The following is an 18198-nucleotide window of genomic DNA, read 5'->3' as shown; positions in this document are numbered from 1 at the left end:
ATTATCATCCTCCAGAAAAGGATTTTTATCACATCTGGTTTCTACAGTTTTCTTAACAGCCAGTAACCCAGCAAGGGGATATCTCAGGTTTACGTGGCTTCCACTATCCTGATGATTCCTCTAGCCATATTACACATGAGGGAAATACAATGGTTCTCAAATTGTATGGCTTCAGCACCAGTGCCCTCTAGTTGTCCAGATCCTTGTGCTTTACTTCATTAATAGAAAATTATTATGGTTGGTAGATCAAACCTTACTGAATCTAGATCTTCCAGTTTTCTCCCATTACAGTCCATTATCACACATGCTTTAGATTTTTCCTGGGGGCTGTATCCAAGGCAATCCAAAAACAGGGTCTATGAGACCATCATGTCAAGTAAAAAGCACATAAATATCAAGGAAATTGTGGCATTGATAAATACATTTATCATTTGTGGACTCCAGAACCTCTTCAGGTAATTACAGACAACACTACTGCAATTTACTATCAAAAGGGGGATGCAGGTCCTACCCCCTATGCAGATAAGCCATGATAAGCTTGGAAATTGCAACTCAGCACAATTTGTCCCTTCAGGCTACTTACATTCAGTAAGAGCAAAAAAAAAAACTATGTCAGATGTACTGAGAAGTTCCAGGACAGAACCGCATGAATAGAAAACGCACCCTGGGCCTTCCAGGAGATTATCATCCTCCTGTGGAGAATTCCACACTTAAATCTGTTTGCTTCCTTTCACAACAGGCAACTGAATAAATTATTTTCCAGGACACCTTGCAAAAAGTCCTGGAAGACAGGCATGTTCCTATATATCTTTCACCCCCCCCCCTTCCTCTGATAACTAAAGTTCCTTCAAAGATCCAGAAATTATCTTGGTAAGCCCCTTTTACTCCAAACAACATTGGTTATCCCTTTTCATGGAAATGTCAAAGGGCAAGTACCACAAATTCTTCCACAGGTTGGCTCTACTCATAAAGAACAAAGATTGCTTATCCACTCCAAACTGCAGAACCTTCATATGATGTCTTGGATGTTAGAGTTTTGATCCAGTTAAGGCATCTTTTGCCTGAGAACATGCAGCACTTGGTTTTGAAATGAGTACTGCATATCCATCCACCTCAAAAATAAGGGACTCCTCCTTGAGATCTCAGTTTTGCCTATGAGCTCATCAAGTTGATGTACATTTTTTAACATGGAAAACTACTTTACTTACTGCTGTGACATTGGCTAGGCTAGTATCTGAACTTCAGGCTTTGATGGTGAACCAGCCCTTCCTTAGATTTCATATGGACAGGGTAACTTGAAGAACTAATCCTTCCTTTATGCCAAAAGTGGTTTCAGAATTTACATTGAACCAATGCATTCATTTCCATGTGATCTTTCATCAGCCCAAAACAGGAGAAAGAGAATCTTGCATACTGTGGATGTCTTCAGGTAGCTCAGATCCTGCATTGACTTAACAAATTATTTAGAGCTTTAGACTAGCTCTTCATTTCTTTTGATGGGAAGAAAAAAAAAACAACTGGCATCACAGTAGAACATTTCCAAATGATTATCCCATTTCCATCTTGTTTTTTACTCCCACCATATTAAGTCCCTGCCTCAGAAGGCTAAAGCTGACTATACCAAAGTTATGGCTACTTCTAAGACATTTTGGAAATGTGTGGAATCTAGATCCATTCTGGAGGCAGTTACTTGGTCCTCTGTACAAATCTTCACTATGCATTACAAGACTGTCTTTTTTTCCTAAGGCAAGAATAGGATTTGCTAGGTCAAGTCTCCAGGTGCTTCTGGACTCTGACATCCAATTTTCTCTAAACTCTCTGACAGACCACTTAAGCAGAAATCTTCTGGACCCACACGAGTGGCAGCTAGACAAAAGAACCTTCACTCTAATAACTCAGAAATGGGGCACCCTCTTTGCCTCCCACACCAACCATCAGCTCAGCAAGTTCTGCACCAGGAAGCATCACTGCATGGCTTGGAAAGTGGATGCCGTATCCTTCCCCTGGGTCAATCTATCGGTCTGTGCATTTCCTCCACTACCTCTCATCACCAGGGTACTGCTCAAAATAAGGGAGGAAAAACCAAGGACAATTCTTATTGCTCCAGGCTGCCCTCACCAGCACTGGTACCCACTGCTGTGCAGCCTGTCCACACTGCGCCCATGGCACCTCATTCAGACCCCAACCCTCCTGACCCAGAGGGAAGGAGAATTCATGCATCCCCAATTGCAGACCCTCAATTTGGCAGCCTGGCTTATACCCTGACCACTGATCAATCTGCCAACCTCAGTAAACAGGTTCTAGATGTTATACGTGAGGCCAGATGCCCTAGCACTAGAAAGTCTTATGCTGACAAATGGATTCAGGCTAAGGGAACTGATAGGGCACACCCCTCCCTACCTCTCATCCTGGATTACCTAGCTGACCTACTAAACAGTGGTCTCTCTTTTTCCTCTTTTAAAATTCATGCCTCTGCTATCTCTGCTCATTTCCACACTGAGCAGCCCCTTTTTTCACACCCTCTAATCAAACAAATCCTAAGAGGGGCTAGCAACTTGAGGCCACCCAGAAGAGTACCTACCCCAGCTTGGGACCTTAACTTTGTGATGGAAAAGCTCACACTGCCCACCTTTGAACCAGCATCTTCAGCAGAGTTAAAATTTCTCTTCTGGAAGACAGCTTTTCTTCTGGCCATCATTTCAGCCTGAAGAGTCTCTGAGCTACAAGCACTCATGGCTGTGGAGCCCTTCATCATCTTCCATGCTGACAGGGTTTCCCTCAGGACTAACCCATCCTTCATGCCCAAAGTGGTGTGCACTGTGGCTCTCAACCAATCCATTCATTTACCCACCTTTTTCCCTAACCCACAAAACAGGGGGGGGAGGATCCTGCACTCTCTAGATGTGCACAAGCAGCTCAAATTCTATCTAGACAGGACTAAATCATTCAGGAAGTCTGATCAATTACTGGTTAGTTTGCTGCAGGGGCAGAGGGCAAAGCCATCTCCAAACAATTTCCAAATGGATAGGACACTACATCCATTTCTGTTACCAGCAACATGGAAAACCTCCCCCTAAGGGGGTCAGGACTCACTCCACCAGAGCAGCCTCCACCTCTACAGCTTTCCTCAGAGGAGTCCCCACCAGGGACATCCTGGAGGCTGCCACCTGAGCATCTGTTCACACTTTCACCAAGCATTACCACCTGCCTATCTTCACCAAATCCAGCCAGAGCAGGCTTTGCCACTGCAGTTTTGCAGGGCATCCTAGCCAGCCCCTAGTCTCTTTGACTGCAACAGTGAAACATGAAGAACATAGTACAGTTGTGTACACTTACCATAAATGTAGATGTTCAAGTGTATTCACTGTTGCAGTCCTGGTTTCCCTCCATCCATCACCCTCTTCTTTCTTTCTTTCTCTCCTTACAAGGAACTTTTTGGTATTTACTTTCTACTGGTGGGGTTCTTCCACCATAACCTGGCTCCCACTTGGGGGCTCCTGACAGGGCAAGAAAAACTGATGTAATGGTGTCGGGGCCTTACTTTATATTACTGATGACCTGACGTTAGTCCTGAAGCGACAGCAGCCAATGCAGAAATACTAAGCCTCTGGTATTCAGGCCGGCTGAGGGCTACCCTGGCAGGGATAACCGAAATGTGATGACTGCAACAGTGAACACACTCAAACATCTACATTTATGGTAAGTGTACACAACTGTACTTTTTTGTCCTAGCACATAAACATCCAGTTTGGTAACCTGGTCAGGTTGCTTACATATCAGCCTCCCTTTCTTAGTAGAATAAAAAAGCTCTTCATTTTGGCACACTTACTTCTGAATTTATACCAGCATGCCTTCAAGATTTTTCAGATATATGATGCATGTGCAAAGCACCCAACAGCTTTCATATACTGGTCAGTTGTTCGATCCTTGGCAGGATACATGCTACTGTATTACTGATCATATTACTGATCTATTCCAACATTTACTGTTAAGGTAAGTTTACTTAGACAACTATATTTTTCTAACATTGCACTGATTTCATTTTAAATGTCTGAGACTTCTTTGTGAATAAATTGCATATTGCTTTATGATGCCACAGACCAGTCATTTCAGAATTAACCACCATTATGAGTTATGTATGTGTAATGTTTTAATTTAATGTTACCTCTCACTAATTTGCAATCTGAACAAAATATTGGAACATTTCTTCCCAACAAGTCTTCCCTGATCTAGATACAAACAGCCAAGTTATTTATCCTTGAATTACTCATTCAGATCTTCTCTTCTTTTATGGGGAGTCTGTCAGCCAGCCAATGCTGGTAGAGTGAAGAAAAGCTGTTAAAATACTTCCACAATAGTGGAATTTTCTATTTTCTCTACTGTTGTGTGATCTTAGAGTAGGCATATATAAGACCAGTGGTGTGAAGGGTGTCCCCCTCATACCTTTGAGGTTCACTGACAGTTGTTTTGTCAGTTTTTTTTTTCAACTTTACCAGCATTCTATAGATTTGCTAGCAACTGATCGCCATGGTTCCCTTTTATGTAGGTTATTCTCTTGGAAGTTTCTTATAGGGTATTACTTTCCAAGAACAGACTATACAGGATGTTCCCAGCAGAAAACCAGCTCACAGTAAATGTTCACAAAACACTGATGCAGAATGCAAATATATATTTTGGGTTTCCATTACAGTCTGGTTCTCATCTGGGAATGTGTTCTGTTTTTGGGTGAAGTTGAATAGGTTTGATTTATATTAATGGACAAACAGCACCATATTGACCAGACAGCATATATTATCCAATGTCCCTGTACCATCAATTATACCTAAACCTTAAAGGTGTATATTATGTTCATTAACAGTGACCACACACAAAATGATAATGAAAATTTGGAAAGTTACAACCTCTAAATGTAATAAATGTCTTAACCTGATAAATAAGATACATATTATGGAAATCACTAACTGACAATAGCCTATAATCTACCAAGTGTAGTTCTTGGCCAGACTTAAACTTAATAAAATACAAGATTTTATTAACAGAACTACTTATGATTGAGATTATACATTTTTGGATGTATTACTCTCTATAGTTATCTATATATCTGAAATAAATAATCTGACTGCCAGCAGGATTTCCAGGTTCTCTTTTCCTATCCTTAGATGGCAAGAATTGTATTGCATGTAAAAGATTTATCTTTTAGGATACAGGCTTGGCTTGTTTGTTTAATTTAATTTCCTTATGCGTTTAACTAGCAAACATGTAGAAATTATTTCTAAACTCAGATTTAAAAAATGAAAATAAAACTGTGTTAGGAAATAATCTGAGAATAATGAAGTGTTTAGCAATGTATGCATAGACTAAGCTGGGGCATGAAATAAGTATAGTTAATGCATTTAACACCACAGCTACACTCCAAATATGGGACAAAACTTTGTTAAGTACTTTTCTGACATAAGAAAGGTGCTTAAAAAAGTTTTGTTAACTACCTTTCAGTGCTGTTGAAGCCTCATACTGCAACATAACTAGTTACCACAAGACAGCAATGAAAACCTAAAACATCTTTGAAAGCTATAACAATTTTTGGGGCCACATTTATGTATGCATGTATATGTGTAGAAACTTAAAACTTAAAGCGAACAATAAATTGTTACAGGATCAAAGATGGCTTTTACTTCTGTCCATGATATAGCACTAAGTGTTTTATGACTTTCAAAGCTGTAAAACACTTTGCACTCTTACACTTTTTCCTGTGACTAGTAGTATATTGTGGAAGCTAAACCTCCATTTTGTACAAAGAATTATAATCAGGTCTCTGTGATCAAAACTCACTTATTATACGTTCTCAATATGGATGTCAAGATTCACCTCTCAGTCTTTACTTCTGCCATTCTTGAGGTAAATTTCTTGACATCCACATCTTGAACACATAACAAACTGGTTATGATCAGAGACAGCTTCTGTTTTCACCAGAAATTTATTTCCCTGTTTTCAGATGAGCATACTTCCTACTTGTGAAATATCATTAGGTCATTAAAATTATAACAAAATTAGGTTTTGCTGATTGACAGTATACCACCCCATAACAAACTAAAATTAATAGTTATGCTGACAAAGTTTCTTGATGGTAACTGCCTGAAGTAGCATGACCCACATTAGCAAGCTCTGTAATATGGAGACTGCGTGGCCTAAAAAAATGGAATTATGTATATTAAGTCCAAGACAGCGATTTTTCTTAATATTCCTTTTTCTCCAAGGCATGGAGATCTCAGAGTTAGTAAGTTTAAGATATAAGTTCAAGGATTTTCAGTCTTTTTTTTTTGCTGGCATTCAACATTATGAGTGCCAACATTTAAAGAGGGAGTCTTCTTGGTGCATATCCTTTCTAATGTAAAGTTATCATTTGTACAAGATGACAACCAGTTGTGCAATACATTTACTGGCAATTTCACAACTTGCACAACACTACAAAATACTTACTCAATACATCATCTTAAAGATAATTCTATAGCTGACATGCTTAAGTAAATGTATTGTGGGGGTACAGAGACATAGGAACAAAACAACTTATAATGTTTCTTTATGTGATATTTTTAGCAATGTTGTCTCCCTTCTTTCTGAACTCCATGTGCTAAAGTTTTGTGACTGAATCTCCAGTGATTGCATTCACAGGATTATGCTATATTCTTTATACAGTTCCCTCTGGCATGCCGATTATTAGCAACCAGAGAAACATCTGCAGGAATGTAGAATTAAGGTCAGAAACTGACCAGATTATTGTTGGCAGCTTATTTTTTTGACTTTTCAGGTGGAACATAAATATGATATTGCTTTTATTTAAAGAAAAGAATTCCATAGAAGTAGAGACAGAAGTAAAAAAACAGTGTTTCTTCTTTTGTTTGATATATATATATATATATATATATATATATATATATATATATATATATACATCCTACACAGGCAGTTCCATTTATTCAGTGAAAAGGATATTTAGTTGTGTAGGTAGTCATAAGGTCATATGATCCCCACTTTATGTACATGAAAACGCAAATACACACAAATGTCTAGAAAGACAATGTATACACTCCAATCTCTTGGCCACCTTTAGACAAAGACTAAGCTCTTATAAATGAAAACAAGAAAATTATTCAGATAATAAAAAACAAATGAACACGTCTGTAGCTATCATTCAAGGACTAGTACAGTCTGACATATTAGAAACCGAAAGTAATATTTTATAAGATATAGACATTGTTTATTTGTATCTCGTCCTAGGACACTAACTGAGGAAGAGTAAGGAACTTTGGTGATATTGCTGTATGAATTTCACCTCCCGCTAGTCACAGGACAGTCCTGTGTTGATCCCTGTACTAGAAATTTTAGAAATTCCAGTCATACAGAGTTTTATATATAAAGTGAGCAATGAAAGCTTTATAAAGGAGGAGCAATCTTCTGTCAGCAGCTTTTGAAGCTGACAGAGGGATGCAGACTTCAGCTTTAGTTTAATGTCACATGGCATACTTACTCTGCCCATTTTCTGTACCAGACTGATAAGTGGCAAGTTGTATTTAACCAAGCACTTAATTTTCCTATACCGATCTTGAGCTTACTTATTTATTTCTACACATTTTTGAATGTTTTCATTATTTTAACCCCACAACTCAGCAAGGCTTTTCCATGTATTTGATGCCAAGTATCTGTAAAATTACTTCCTTACAGTTTCTTCTGTGTAGAACATTTTATCCTTAAGTTGTGACCGTTGGTATTTTTATATATTTTGCTGGATGCTGCCCTCCTGTATTCTGGTTATTTCTTGAGGTACTCAGAATTGTAGTCTTTAGTATCCCTCCTTTTTTCTCAAGACTATTCATAATATGTTAGGTTAGACTGTATATTAATATTTTTGCAGTTTCTGTACTGCATTTTATCTGTTTCTGCCCTCTATATGTCTCTACAAAGGTGACATTTGCAGAGCAGTACACTGGAATATGGTATATAACTCCTACTGAATAGTTTCTCCAACATCTGTAAAATAAGTAACAATTTCTAATATTTTGCTGGTAATTTATTTTCCTATGTATCATACTGTTTCCCTAACCCTCTTTGCTTCTCTCTTTCATATTTATTTTTTTAACTTCAGCTCATCTGATGGTCCATGTGTCACATTCTAATTCTGTTTTTGGTGTTGCTTCCTCTCCAGCAGAAAAATTACATCCTCTTTATGTTCTTATTTTTCTGATTGTTTACACAGAATTTAACGTGTATGTTTCTGACCTTTCTAACCTGCCACATCCCATTAGCTCTGTATAGCAATCCATCCAAGGGCTAAATAATTAAAGAAACATGCCAGGAAGTAAACATAAAATGCGTGCTTCAGTAATCAAAATGTATGGGCAGTCCTCATAAAATCAATGAAGCAAATGGTTGTAGTGAATAGGGATGCAGGCAACATATGGCAAAGTCGACTTTGGGAAATGAGATGAACTGGAGACAGATGAGATTTTAGGATTCTTATTTTCAGACTTGGTTATGGCAACATGGCACACATTTCATAGGTTTATAGGTTTGCACAAGGCTAATGACCGTCAAGGTCTTTACAAGCCTTGTCATGCAACCCAGCCAAGTTTTCCCCAGAGTTTCTTGGATGCTTATATGTCAGGGTATGTTAGTAAAGAGGTAGCTAAAGGATATGCGTGTGTGTAGGGGGGTATTTGTTAGAGATTAATTTACTCACTGTTGACTTCTGTCCATCAGAGGGGGGGGGGGGGGGCAAGACCAGAGATGAATTTGTCATTTCCTATTCAGTGATCAAGGTTTCTTTTAAACAGGGTCAGGGATGAACACTGCTTCACATAGATGGGAAGCTGATTCCATGTTGTGGGGTTCCTTTGAGACACACATCAGTCCATCCAGCAGGTTCTATTTATGTTGGAGACAAAAGACATGGTCCTTGAATCTTGTATTTCTGGTGCTGTTTGTCTTGTGGATGTGCAAGAGATTCATCAGAGCTGGATCCGAGGATGGTTTATATGCTCGGCATCGATCACCTCTCAGTTACTAAGAGACCTTTTCCACATGTTTTAGTTTCTAGGTTTAATTAGAAGCATATATTAGGAAGTTTCAGAGAGATACAGGAAACACTAATGATTGCCTAGCAGAAAATGCAGTTATATAAACTTGCAAATAAAGCAGCATGTAAATAATAATTTCTTTAAGATCATTTCTAATGCTTTTTGTTCTGTCTGTCCTTGAAAACAACCATACTTCCTACTCTGATCGTCATAAAAAGCAGTTTTCATGCAAAAAAAAAATACTACTTGGAATATGGTATTTAGAAAATAACAATCTTCTAAAGGAGCATGTAACCCACAGCTTTGTGTCTATTGTAACAACTGAATACATTCCTAATTATGTCATTTACTGAAACAATGTAGCAGGAAGAGTCATGAGATGACAGCAGGGTTTCCTGTGATCTGTTATATCTGGAGTTATAGCTTTAGAGGCATAGCTTTAACGCTGCTTGCAAACATCAAAAAAGGAAATAATTAAATAATATACTCTTGGTCTTACAGGATCCAGACCAGCAATATGAAGGCATCACTTTTGAAGACTTTCTAAAGGTACTGACAGCGTTATTGTTTTTGTTGCAAAGCGTATTAATCAAAAAAGACAAACACATGCACAACAACACAACTACACAGTACAGTCACTGATTAGTGCAGTCTTAAATCGAGAATGGAACTCAACAGGCATTTTACAAGAGCAACACAACAGGATTGCAGTATGTGGTTTCAGCACTGACTTCATTACATGTGCAAAAAAATACAGAGCCTTGGCTGAGGAGGCAGGCTTAAAACTCCAGCCATTGCTCACACGTATAAAAGCTATATACAAAGTTATCAATAAAGAATTCCTTTAGTATAATACAGTTATGATGTCTTATTCTGAACATCCCTGATTAATGAATGGTGAATTAAAAATATCCGTATTCTCAATCAGGTATTAATTCAGAAGGGAGCTAAAAGAATATTGTGTACTCTGTCAAAATTTGTCTGAAGGTTGAAAGCCCCTCCTGCAGTCCCAAACATAGAGGGGCCATGTCTCCCTGTACCCCTGCTATTCAATTATTCCCAGAACTGAGGGTGCATACTCTTAGAGATGAGCATAGCACTCATTTCCAGGCAAACTCTGATACCACACTCATATTCAAGGTTGTGTGACCTTAGACTGAGAATAGTTAAGTGGTGAGGAATTTAGGAGGATACCCCCCCATGTCAGAGGTTGTTCAAAGTTCCCAATATTATGTGCTGATATCCTGTTGACATAACATTACTGCAGTCAGAATTTTCAGAATTTTTCTTTCTATTATGGATTCATTTGTATTATTAAATACTGTTCAAATCCCAGAATTTTAAGAACTTGTATTACCATTCTGTGGACATGTAATTTGCAGACTTTCTACTATGATGTGTTGTAAACCCACATATACATATATTACTAATACTACATTAAGCAATCTGTTAGTAAAAGTTAACTGTAACAACAAAAGGAATAGATTCCCGAGTTAGACAATTGCATGGTTACAGGATAAACTACTACCACACATAAAGAAGAGTAGCCATGTGACTGCTTTTAAAAGTTTAGATATTTATATGAGTAACACATAAGTATTGATATGCAATTGTGGCTGCAGGATTATTGATATGCACTATCCCCAAAACTTGACATACAGTCCAAGAGTATGATTTGTTAATTATAGGCTATATAAACTAGATGAGGTGTCATGCTGTAGGGGCTATTCCCTTAAAAAGTAAATAAGGACAGTGGATGCTAACCTCATTAAAAGTAGAAATGACTGGGGAGAAAAAGGAGAAGGAAATAAGTAAAGGGGGTGAAAACAGCAGGAACAAGAAGTAAAAAAGAGCAAACATTATAGAATAAAAGTGGAGCAGTAGATGCATTGTTTGTGTAGGTTGTGGGGCAGCAGTTTGGGTAAGAGAGGGTTATAGAAGTGTAGAGTGTGCATCTCTGTGAGGTCAGGAAGCGTAGGTGAATGCTGTAGAGGGTAATTCAATGGGAAGTGGTGAACATCTAACCAATGGCAAAGAGAAAACAGTGTTGGGAGGGTGGTAGGTGGAAGGATATCAGGGTGCAGGAGATGGTAAGGGTGGACTGTGGATACACTGAGAAGAAGGAAGGGGAGGAGCTGGGATGAGAACTAGGGCAAGGAAAGAAGAAAGCAGGCAAAGTAAAGAAGAAAGTAGGGCAAAGAAAGAAGACACAGAAAAAATGCAGATCTGAGAGAGGGATAGAGAAAAAGAGATCTGTTACGGAACACTGGTTGTAGGGGACACTGTACCAGAGGGATGGAAATGGGAGACAGAAAGTACATGAGAAGTCTAATGAGAGTGGAGAGAGTACTGTGTCATGCACTATGTAGGTCTGGACATCTGGCTAAAAGACTGCAAGAGTAATAGTAGTAGTAGAAGGAAGTAAGAACCCATATGTGAAAAATGCATGTAGGAACCAATTAAATAGCACGAGTCACTGAAAATGACAAGAGGAGTGCTGTGAAGATAGGAGCACATTGTCACAATGCAGAAAGAATGGTATGTTTCCAGAAGTGTTTCCAGTGTTCAAGGCAAGTAGTGGAGATAAGGAATGTGGCGTACAGATGGATGAAGAAATTGTTGCAGAGGATTCAGGGATACTGCACAGTAGAAGAGAACATGGAATAATGAGAATGCCAGGTATAGAGGTAGGTTGTTCATGGACATATACGGACGCAGGGACTGGAGAAAGCACTAGAAGAGTATGTTAGATACTTTTAGGTTAGGAGTAGGGGAGACTATATGGCAGCACACAAGATGAAATGTGGGAGAGCTAATGGGCAAATGGGAAATGGAAAAAGGATGGTAACAAATAGGAGTACTACTTGGAAATGGAGAAGAACAGGTGATTCTACATAACTGCAGAAGTCTTGGAAATAAGTTCACCACAGGTATTCATTTGGAAGATAGTTTTGTCATTATAACAATGATGGAAATATGGGCAATATGTACAGGGATAGGAAATTGGCATTTAGTTCTTGGATATAAAATAACAAGCAAAGACAAGAAAAAGGGCAGTAAAAGATCACATGAGGGATGGAATAAGGTACATGATACAGGAGGAAATGCATGGCATGAAGTGAGCAAAAAATGAGTATGATCGAATTCACATTGAAGGAAGATTTTAGGCGTTCCTGTTAGCTGTCCACAGGGCATAGCATACAAGTCTAGATAGTAAAGAGAAACTCATGGATACAGTACTGGTCAGAGCAAAGTGAGTAAGATAATAAATGTAACAATTATCCGAAACCCAGATTTAATAATGATCATCTTTTGTAAAGTGGGTAAACCCACTATGTATAAGCGTTTCATTTCAGAGGAAAACAAGGAGCACTCTCTAGTTAAAAGTATGCAAACTGAAGGAATTAAAACCACAACAGGATGAAAGTCATTAGCAGCTCATAGCCATAACCTTCTGTACTCATTTTTGAGGCCTTCACCTAATGTATAGAGAGAAAGTGTGATTGCTAAGGCCTTGAACATTGAGACGAAAGTCAGAGAAACCATCAGAATGAAAAGAATACTATTTGTGGTCCTCACTACTACAGATGTGCATTTCAGTAAAGTAGAAATGAGGCCACCAATAGCTACACATTGGGGTATTCCCTAGTACAGATGACTGGAAAAGGGTAGAAAACTGTTAAATAATAGGGCACGTGGACTACAGGAAGCTATGGAATATGGCAGGGAGTTAAATATAAGACTGGACATAGTGGGGTCAATGGCAGACCTCTGATAATCTACCAAGGATGGAATAAGGTGAAGCCATGGACAAACCTTTTCAGAGACTGAAAAATCTGGGATAAGGATAAATGCAGTATGGGTCAGTACCAAGGTTAAAAAGTAAGGTAGAAAGGGAGATCAGAAAGAATGTGGAAGAAAAAAAATGAAGGAAAGAGGAAAGCATAATAGGTGGCAAGGAAGAGAGCAACCATGATTATTAGGAAAAAGAAAGCTCAGCCAGAGAGTCTACTGGTAAAGGGGTGAAGCAAGACGAGAAGAATTGTGCTGGTATGTGGGAGGGGTGAACACCAGTCACGAGATGTGATACTCAGTGAAGACAGAAGAAATGTAAGAAACAAAAGAATAGACAGAAGTAGAGAACGAGGCTGTATCATTATTAATTAAAATGCAAGGAATGAAGGCTGACTGTCTTTTTAATTTCTGCAAGACTTTTGTGTTTCTAATACCATAATGGGAATGGACTTCATTCCTAAGTCAAAGCATGATTAAAGTTCATGAAATTAGTATTGTTTCAGTCTTTGATGTTAGCCAAAAGTGCTCTTCATAGCACTTGCAATGTGTCCAGAAATGACTCCTTCTGCAATTCATATGGAGTTACATGCATTGGTAACATATCTAAATATGACTCTATTTTTACAATACCCATTGTTCCTAATACTATTGGAACTGTCTGGGTATCCTTCTTCCACACTGCCCTTGTTTCTTCCTGCAAATACTGCTATTTTATGACTTTATGTCTCTCTGTACATAAGGCACTGTAATCGATGGGTGCAGCATTTTCGATGATTAATGCTACATTAGTGCTACATTTGTCTTCTTTTCCTGGACTAATATATCTGGTTGTCTAGCATCTACTTTTTGAACTGTTGATAATGGGCACAGACTTCATCATTTTCTATAATGCTTTGTGGGTAATATGTTTCAAGTACTTCTCAGCTACTTCAATATTGTAATGATTGCACAATCCCCAATGCAACAGTTTTGCCACATAATTATGCCTTTCAGTATACAGGCCTTCTGCCATTAGTGTATCACACCCAGCAACCAGATGTGCGACTGTTTCCAATTTTGTTTTACAAAACCTGCATTTGTCTATTTCTCTGATGTGTACAATGGATTTTGTAGAACAATGTGTACATAGTCCACTATCTTGGGCCACCAATATTAGCATTTCGTCTTTTGGTTTAAATTCACCTCTCCTTAATCATTCCTGTGTTAAATACTGATCAACACAAGATTGTTCTAGGAGTTTTCTGTACTTGCAACGATATTTATGCATTTTCCACATTTCTTGCCTTCTTATCTGATCCTTCACCTTATATTCTTTCTTTTGTTTATTGGCAAATTCAGTTGCTGCCTGATTTTTATCTACTTCTGGTTTTATTTCCATTCCTGCTTGACACCGTAATGCTTTGGCTGAGCTAAGAAGGGAAATCATCTTAGACTTGTTCTCCTCATATTTTAAAACTTTCTCTGTTTGAATCTTGTGAGGTAAGCAAATATGTATGCAGTCCTATGATTTCAGGTCTTTACATATAATCAATTTTGAGGAAGCCCATACCTCTTTCAGAATGGGGAATATATAATCTTGGCTTACACGGATTTTTATAAATCATTTGATAAGCATGAAACATTTTTCTTGTTTTCCTGTCCAGCTGATCCAATAGTTTTAGGGGTCAGTCACTCACCCCAAAACTGTAAGTTAGAGCAGGAAGAGCAAATTGGTTTATAGTTTGGACTTTGCTCCTAGATGTCAGAGCTGATTCCAGTATTAATTTTAGTCTTCTGAAATATTCCTTGCTAATTTTTATTCACATTTGTTTATGGTTTATTGTTGATCCTTTATCAGTTCCGAAATATTTATACACTCCCTCTTGCTCAAGTTCCTTTATATCACATTCCTGTCCCACACTGATATTTTCTTGGTGCTACAGCTTTTCTGCTTTAAAGGTTGCTTTTGCACATTTATCAAGACCAAATGACATCCGTGTATCATCTGAGAAAAGTTTAACAACTTGCAGCTTTGCATTCAGTTTCTCATCTGATGAACTGTACAGTTTTAAATCATCCACAAAAAAACATGAGAAGTGTGTATATTTTGTTGTTTGTTGTAGCCATGACCTAATCTATTAAGTAGACAGCTTAATGGGATAAAAGCAAGACAAAAAGGCAGCAGTGACAAAGCATCACCCTGGAATATCCCTCTTTGAATTTTTATCCCTGGGATAATAATTTGTCTTTTATTGTGGCTTAAGTGTTTTGCCCCTGTTTCATGGTCACTGTAATGTAATCAATCAGTGTAGGGTGTATCATATACATTTTTAAGCATTATTTTTATCCATGAATGTGGGATAATGTCAAATGCTTTTTTGTAGTCTATTCATGTCATACTTACATTGCTCTTTTTAAATTTCTCAAATATAACTTTATTTAACAATGAATGGTACTTTGTGCCTTATGACTTTTTTTGTTACCATTTTGCTCTATTGCCACAACTGAGCTTTCTTCTAAATGACTATAAACTCTGTCGGCATCAGTTCCAGTGTATAGTTTAGACATTATTGGAAGGCAAGTTATTGGTCTGTAATTTCTAGGATATCTTGCAGGTTCACAGTTAAGGAGGAGTATCATTTTTCCTATTGTTAACCAGGTTGACATCTGTTCGGGGTGTGCATATAAATAGTTTTTACTCGTGGCTAAATCTTCATGTAAATATGTTAATATTTTTGGTCAGACACTAGGTACTATCTGGACTTGGGGTTTTTCAATTAGGAGCTTTTCTTAATTTTGTTTCAATTTCTCTGGCAGTTATTTTATCCCATTTCGTATCCTGTACATTTGAACTTCTTATTCTTTCTTTTACTTCTTCTGTCCATTCAGCATCTTTGTCTTGTTCCACAGGATCTTCACAGATGGAATGGAGTATGGAGACTAAACAGGGTGGATGGATGGATGGCACATCTCTCAACTGTACAGATTTTCACAGAATGTCTAGATTTTTGCCTCATATTTTTTGGTCCATTTTTCAAACAAATTGTGGTTTTCTGGCAAATTAGTGGCAAATCATTAAATATTGAAGTTAATAAATAATGACAGATGTCTGAGTTTCACAATTTATACCATTCAGAAAATGAATGCTAATATAAAACGTGTTACTCTATCAACTTTCTAACTTTGTAAGAGCAATATTTAAAAATTGTCCCTGTTTTTGGGCCTTTGTCCCACTTTTATTTATGGCTGTGTCCAGATTTCTTGCTCTAAGAGGTTGAGAGGTATGATGGATGGATGGCTGCATGGATGGATGAAATCAAAAAGGATGGATGGTTGAATGGCTGGATAAATGAACAGTTTAGTTGAAAGAGTAATACAGGAAAGATAGTCCACTTATCCCTTTATTTTCTCTAATGGCCTTTTCATATATACTTCCTTGTTTTATCTTTATTTCTCTCCGTAAATCATGCGATCTTTCTGAGAATATTCTGCAAGACAGATGTGTGTTTAAATTCCAAAAAAAAAACACAGCTGTAAAACTCAAAACTTCAGAACTAGAACTGAGAATATATGTAAATATATGCTAAATGTATTCTAGCAGTACCTCTGAGCATTCCCGTACTGCAAGGTGGTTAGTGTATGCATATATATATTTATATATATATATATATATATATATATATATATATGTGTGTGTGTGTGTGTGTGTGTGTGTGTGTGTGTGCCTACACTTGTGTGTGTGTGTGTGTGTGTGTGTGTGTGTGTGTGTGTGTGTGTGTGTGTGTGTGTGTGTGTGTGTGTGTGTGTGTGTGTGTGTGCTCGTGAGTTTGATGCAAAATAGTTACTATGTGAAATGTTTTAAAGTTGATGTATGGTGTGTAATTGTTGCTAGAGGATGCATTTTAAATCCAACACAGAAGGTATGTAATTATTTCATAATGCCTACACACACATACACACACACACACACACACACACACACACACACACACACACACACACACACACACATATTTTCACACACATTCATACATAAATATATATATATATCTATATATATATATATATATATATATATATATATGTTTAGTATCATTTTATTGAAGTGGACTCTGATCAGACGTCTGATCGGAAACTCAAATGTTGAAAATGTCAAACTCCAATATGCCCGAAGTACACATTTCACCCCTATCTCGACCCATGTTAACACTTGTTTCTAGGTCAAACTCAGAATGTATTTCAGCTATATCGGAATTCAGCAATGTGACTTTTCACAGACATGAGTCGATGATATGATCATTGAACTGACTACAATTCAATAAAATGATAGTAAACCACACACACGCACACACACACACACACACACACACATATATATATATATATATATATATATATATATATATATATATATACAGATGCATTGGCACAGACAGCCTCTCACACATATACAAAGAATCAAACTTATATATACACACACACACACACACACACACACACACACACACACACACACACACACACACACACACACACACACACACACACACACACACACACCCACACACACACACAAATACCCACATGCAGAGATGCAGACAGACTCACAAATATATTCATAGAAAATCATACAAGGGACACACACACGCATGCCTGTGAACACTAGTTCCATTTTATTGATTATGCACACCTCTGATGTCTAATTTTGATCAAATGAACAAATGCAATTGCATACCCTGCACCAGCTTTGATATGTTACTGTCTGGCAGTTAGTGTAGACACACGTGAATATGCAAGCACACAAACTAATGAAACATGTACAAAACAACTTAACAGATTGTCCTGCTTTTTGAGTCTAATAATTCCCTTCAGGGTGGGAGCAATAGGTAAATACTTGTCCAGAGTAACTTCCTGAATCACTTTACTGTTACCTGATAATTCTAACCCTAACTCTTAAATTGCCCTTAACCCAAACAATGCAAGTTACCTTAGAAGGCTTCTTTCCATAATACTACCACAACACAAGACAGGCTCAGACGCATACCACATGCACCAACACAAGCACAATATTAAATATGTCCCCTTCCCTAGCCCTAACCCTAACCTAACAAAAACACACACATGCACGCATACACACACACACACACACACACACACACACACACACACACACACACACACACACACACACACACACAACCTCCTATCTCCTATGCCAAAACCTTTTGTATATCCATGAGTTTCAACATTAAAAAAAGCAAAGCCCACTTATCTACTAAGCCTACCCTATTCCCTTTGGCAAAAGCACAGTTTGACTAAAATTGCATTAACCAACTTCACAGCCATAGCATAT

General features: G+C 37.8%; 1 protein-coding gene across 2 annotated transcripts in view; it reads left to right on the top strand.

The window, feature by feature from the left end:
• TESC (tescalcin) overlaps positions 1-18198 on the top strand; it is a 734284-nt gene that overhangs the window by 699362 nt on the left and 16724 nt on the right. Inside the window, exon 7 of one of the 2 annotated variants that reach the window (XM_044068287.1) lies at positions 9573-9620. The exons of the other annotated variant lie outside the window; for it this stretch is intronic. Within the exon in view, the coding sequence (XP_043924222.1) occupies positions 9573-9620 (48 nt within the window). The remainder of the gene's footprint in view (positions 1-9572; positions 9621-18198) is intronic. 2 annotated transcript variants of the gene reach the window in all.

The sequence above is a fragment of the Protopterus annectens genome, chromosome 4.part0 (assembly GCF_019279795.1).
Source record: "Protopterus annectens isolate FY-2018-M chromosome 4.part0, PAN1.0, whole genome shotgun sequence".
Lineage (NCBI taxonomy): Eukaryota > Metazoa > Chordata > Ceratodontiformes > Protopteridae > Protopterus > Protopterus annectens.
Note: the sequence above shows the minus strand (reverse complement) of the source record. Positions and strands in the feature narration are given on the sequence as shown.